At 59.7% G+C, this 5,241-nt stretch overlaps 1 protein-coding gene across 1 annotated transcript in view; it reads right to left on the minus strand.

The window, feature by feature from the left end:
• ARAP3 (ArfGAP with RhoGAP domain, ankyrin repeat and PH domain 3) overlaps positions 1-4,748 on the minus strand; it is an 18,383-nt gene extending 13,635 nt beyond the window's left edge. Inside the window, exons 1-4 of the mRNA XM_009880712.1 lie at positions 4,600-4,748; positions 3,374-3,435; positions 3,000-3,073; positions 2,689-2,759 (exon numbers count right to left, since the gene is read on the minus strand). Coding sequence (XP_009879014.1) covers positions 2,689-2,759; positions 3,000-3,073; positions 3,374-3,435; positions 4,600-4,748 — 356 coding nt within the window. The remainder of the gene's footprint in view (positions 1-2,688; positions 2,760-2,999; positions 3,074-3,373; positions 3,436-4,599) is intronic.
• Positions 4,749-5,241: the final 493 nt, after the last annotated feature.

The raw sequence follows: 5,241 nt of genomic DNA on the forward strand, positions 1-5,241 counted from the left end.
GGTTCACCTGGCTGGACTCCCAGCCCAGTGTTCAGCTTCTTCAGGATGGATTGGCCAGAGAGTGAGGTGGCTGGAGGACTCTGTACATTGTAGGCGGACATCAGCCTTAAGTGCCAGAGCTGAGTGGGAGACAGACTCACTGAATGGGTCAGGGCAAGAGAAAATGAGGAGAAATCTGTGACAGCCCCTTCCCAAGCCATGATCTACAGCCACTGAAATCACGAAGAGCTGGAAAATAAGCAGCATCTGTGAGGGACAAGCAAAGCCCTTGACCCAGCTAGAGTGGGGTCTCTCAGCATCCCAGGAGAGCTGGAGCATGCCAGAACCCAGGTCATCTCCCAGCTCTGCCCTTGAGGACAAGGTTGGTGAAGGAAGCCTCCAAACAACAGCTCTGCAAAGGCCAAGTCATCTCTCTTTTCAGCTGCTGTCAGGCAGTGAAGACAACTAACCTTAGGGCCAAATGAATCCCCAGGGCAAGGAGAGGGTATTTCCAGGTCAGCTGAGCCTGGAGGGTGATGCCTGAGGTGCACTGAGTTGGGACAGTCTCAGCCTGTCAGTACTCGTGTGGGAGAGCTGGTTGAGGATGGAGGATGGGTGGTGGAAGAAAGGGATCTGCTGGTGGTGAGGGGACCAAGGAGCTGCTGATGGATCTGATTACTTCAACTGGGGGTCAGGGGCCAGATAGTCAACCTGCTGGTGGGCACCTGGAGGTACGTAGGGAGATAAGGAACAAGTTGTCAAGGACACACCATGCCCAGTGTTTCTTTTCCTGCAGGGAAGATGCCTTGAGGTGTGGGGAGAAGTAGTCCAGGCAGGTATCTGCCTGAGGATCATCTCATGGTGGGTCTCTGTGCAAGCCAGGGCAGGGTCCACCATCCTCACCACGATGCCTGATGAGTTGCTGTCTGGCCAAGTTCCCCGAGCTCCATGGGGTGACACAGGACCTGTACCACCACCTTTCTCCCGCTGAGGCCAATGTCTGAAGTAGGGCAGATGTCATCCTCCGCACTAGTACTTTGGGGGGCTGAGCACCATTAGCTTGGATAAAAGTGCTCAGCATCAGAGTTGGCGAATCCCACCCTACCTCCAGGCTCTGCTGGACCCATCTCTAACACTGACACTAGTTGCCCAGACCTGAAGCCAAGAGCAGTGTGGTCCAGACTAAACTCCTCCAGAACAAGGTGAAAGGAGGTATCTCAGGTAGGAGGAAGTTATTGTGCTAAAGGGGTGGGAGGGCCTCTCTGAAGTTTGGGAGTGGGAAGTATTTCCCATAATGAGTGGGTTGGTGGACTGCAGAAGATGCTCACAGAGTCCCCAGTGGCCAGGTGCCAGCCAGCAGGATGAGTAATTGGCTGAACTGGAGCAACACCAGTGTTGACGGGCAGGATCGGAAGGTCCCACAGAGGTAGGGGCAGGATCCAGTGCTGGCTGGCAGCAGCTCACCAGCTAAGCAGGAACCCATAGCTCTGCTCTAGGGGGATCATGGTCAGACCATTGGAGCAGCTGGCCAGTGGGGTCCATAAGCACAATGCAAAAGGTCTTCAGAGGCTTTTTTGTCTTTTGTTCAACCTCTCACACTCCCCACCTGGTTAGTGCTCAGGTTGAGAGAAAAAAACCTGTGACCTGTGACCTAAGGAAAAAAAGCCTCTGACACCCCGATGATGGTCTCATCCTGCCTCTTCTCAGCATGCCCAGGCTGCAAAGTCCCTGGTGAGTGCAGGGCTACATGTGCCTGGCTGATGCCCTCAAGATGCTCTGTATCCCAGCTCCCTGGAAGCCGCTGGATGGAGACTGTGACCCATGGGCCAGCACCCAGCCCTGCTCTGAATGGCTGTTTCAGAAGCTCCACGGCAGATTTCAGTATTTCTGGCTACAGAACTCCTGTTCCCAGACATTTGGAGCTCCCTACCTGTGGCCCATGTTGGCTCTCATCTGGCTGCAAGGTCTAGCTGTCTGTGACACTGGATCAGTGACTCACTCCTAGAGCAGAAGAGCTGGACCAACAAACACTGGGGCCAGAAACGCAGGGGCATGGGGACACACTGGCCAGTGCGGCCACGGGCAAAGCTGAAGGACACAGAGCTGCAGCTCGCCTCCTTCTCTCTAAGCAACACAGGAAAAGGAACCCTCCCCATCCGAAATGGGAAGAGCAGACTTCCTTCCTCTTTCTGAGATGCTATCAGGAGTTATGGAAAGTACATTTCAAAAGCATTTTAAAGGTAACCCTCACCACCTAACTGTCCCCCATGGTGTGGCAGATCAGCAAATGCTGATCTGATGGTGCCGGAGCCTTTGGAGGTCACACACCGCTTTATCTGGAGCTCGGAGCCATCCCATTTCTGAGCAATCCCCTTCCCCCATGGTGTTTCCCTGCTCCCAGCAGCCAAATCCAGGCTCCGCCTGAAGTGCAGGTGCCCAGTGCTGCTGGCATTGCCCCATCTGCACACCCAGAGCATCTGCCGGCAAGCTCTGTCCCCATGAGGCCACCCATCAGTATGGCTCCTTCTCATCTCCAAGCCCATCATCTCTTCTTGAGATGGCTGACCTGATCCCAGCCATGCCTTATTTGCTCTATGGTGGGGGAAAAGCCCCCAGCTGCCTCTCAGGCTGTCCCTGGGGGTGTCCCCCTGGCATGCAAACCCCAGACCCCAAGCCCAACCCCTGCAGCCTGGAGGAGGTGATGCCTACCTGCAGGCTTCTCGTTCCAGCTCCAGCTCAGACACTGCCTCGTAGCTCTGATCGGAGGAGATGCCCACACCCTGGGAGGAGAGATTGGTCACGTCTCCTGTCCCCGGTGCCCTCTACCATTCCAGACCTCCTCAACTTGCCTGGCCCACTGCGTGGGGGGATCAGCCTGTGCCCCTCACCCCAGCAGTGATGTTCAGCCAGGCTCTGCTGGGCACTGCAGTCTCACCAGCTCTAGCTCCCTACTTCACAGCACCTGGTGTGATGCAGAGTGACGGCAGGGGACAGCCACCATCCCCACAGTCTTCTCTCACCTTCTGTTCCTGGGCTGGGGGTACGTGCCCAAAGATGGTCTCGCTGTAGGGGGTGATGGGCTGCTCGCTGACCTCTGTGGGCAGAGACATGGGAGGGAAAGGCAGTCAGTAGTGCCTGCTGTGGCCAGCCAAGACTACCAGCCCTGGAGGGGAACCCCTCCACCAAGCCCACCAGGGTGTCTGGCACAACAGAGATGTCAGACCCAAGACATGTGGGGCTGGACCCTGCCTTAGCCTGGGGCCACCCCGGTTCCTGAGCGAGACAGGAGCACAGGGCAGGACCTGGAGGGAAAGGCAAGATGTCCCCCTCACCCCCCTTCCTTGAGGACACTGGGAGAGTCCCCACTTTGCACTGGTGGCTTGGGGGCTCTCACCTGGCTTGCCGGTGGGTCTCTGCAGGATGGGGGGCAGGCCCCCGCTGGGCCAGCCGGGACTGCTGGAAAACAGGAAAGGGATTACTGCAGCTGCGGCTGGGATGGGGTGAGAGCCTGCAGGGGTTTTTCCACTTTCTATTCCCACCTGGCTTACATGGGCTGGAGGCTGCATCTGACCGAGTCTGAGCCTGGCTTTGTCCCCTGGGATGTGCAACATCTCCCCCCTGCTCCCAGTGCTCTCCTTGCTCCCTTCTCCTCCCCACCCCGGGACCCACCGGGCTGTCTTTCCTGGGGCTGCCGGGCTTTTCCCATCCCAGATCACCCCCCTCTAACATCTCCCACCTTGCTTCCAGCACAAGCCAGCCCTAGAGCCCTCAGCCACCCTCTCATCATGCCGGGGACCCCCAGCCCTCTTGCTTGGGGTGGGGGGCTAAGGAGGGGAAGCAGCTTCTCCCCGAAAGCAGAAGAAGCCATCCAGGGGCCCAGGGCCGCCCTGTCAACTCAGAGGGATCCCAGCTGCCCTGCAGGGCTGCTCCACACAGACTCCGGAGGAGGCAGGGGAAGGGTGGTGAAAGGGGCTTTGTCAGCACCCGAAGGCAGGCAGGGTCAGGCTGGAGATGGGGCCCCGGGGGTTGGGGTTCTTTGCATCCTTGGCTCTGGCCGCTCTGCACACCCGCCCTCCGCTCCCCTGGGCGAGGGAAAGCATCTGCTTACTCAGGCTTGTTGTCCAGCCCCCCTGCTCCCAGTGCTCTCCTTGCTCCCTTCTCCTCCCCACCCCGGGACCCACCGGGCTGTCTTTCCTGGGGCTGCCGGGCTTTTCCCATCCCAGATCACCCCCCTCTAACATCTCCCACCTTGCTTCCAGCACAAGCCAGCCCTAGAGCCCTCAGCCACCCTCTCATCATGCCGGGGACCCCCAGCCCTCTTGCTTGGGGTGGGGGGCTAAGGAGGGGAAGCAGCTTCTCCCCGCAAGCAGAAGAAGCCATCCAGGGGCCCAGGGCCGCCCTGTCAACTCAGAGGGATCCCAGCTGCCCTGCAGGGCTGCTCCACACAGACTCCGGAGGAGGCAGGGGAAGGGTGGTGAAAGGGGCTTTGTCAGCACCCGAAGGCAGGCAGGGTCAGGCTGGAGATGGGGCCCCGGGGGTTGGGGTTCTTTGCATCCTTGGCTCTGGCCGCTCTGCACACCCGCCCTCCGCTCCCCTGGGCGAGGGAAAGCATCTGCTTACTCAGGCTTGTTGTCCAGCTGGGTCAGCTCCTGAAGGGACAGAGCCGGGGGCTGAGTGAGAGCCCGACCCTGGAGACCATCATCCCCTCCCGAGTCCTCAGTGGGTGCTGACAGGGGCTTGAGTCCTTCATAGATGACGTTGGACACCATCTCCATCCTGCCCTGACCTGAGCCTGCCTGTGAGGCTGCCCTGGGGCACGGCAAGGGATCTCTCTTGGCTGGGGCAGCTGCGGCAGGCAAGGGAGGGTTGGATGTGGGGTGTCCCTCTGTCACGCTCCCAGGGCTGGGCTCAGTCGTTGGGACCCTGTGGCTGAGTCGTGGTGGGACAGATGGTGCAGATGTGGGGGATTTCTCTGATGCTTCCAGGGCTTGTCCATGATCCAGGGCTGGGGGATGCCGTGCCTCCTCCCGAGCATTGTCCCGTGCTCCCCGCCGGGATGCTCCCATGCCCATGGCCACGCTTGCTCCCAGGCTGGCAGGTGGCGCTGGCCTGGGGTCTGGGCTCTCCAGGTCTGTGGAGCTCTCCCCCGGCACAAACCCCTCCAGTACCACAAAGGCTGCAGGTGCCCCGTCGCTGCCTGGGCTGTGCGCTGACACAGTGGTGCGTGTTGGTGGCGCGGGCGCCAAGCCCTGCTCTGGCTTT

This window comes from Charadrius vociferus, unplaced genomic scaffold (genome assembly GCF_000708025.1).
Source record: "Charadrius vociferus isolate BGI_N301 unplaced genomic scaffold, ASM70802v2 scaffold822, whole genome shotgun sequence".
Taxonomy (NCBI): Eukaryota; Metazoa; Chordata; class Aves; order Charadriiformes; family Charadriidae; genus Charadrius; species Charadrius vociferus.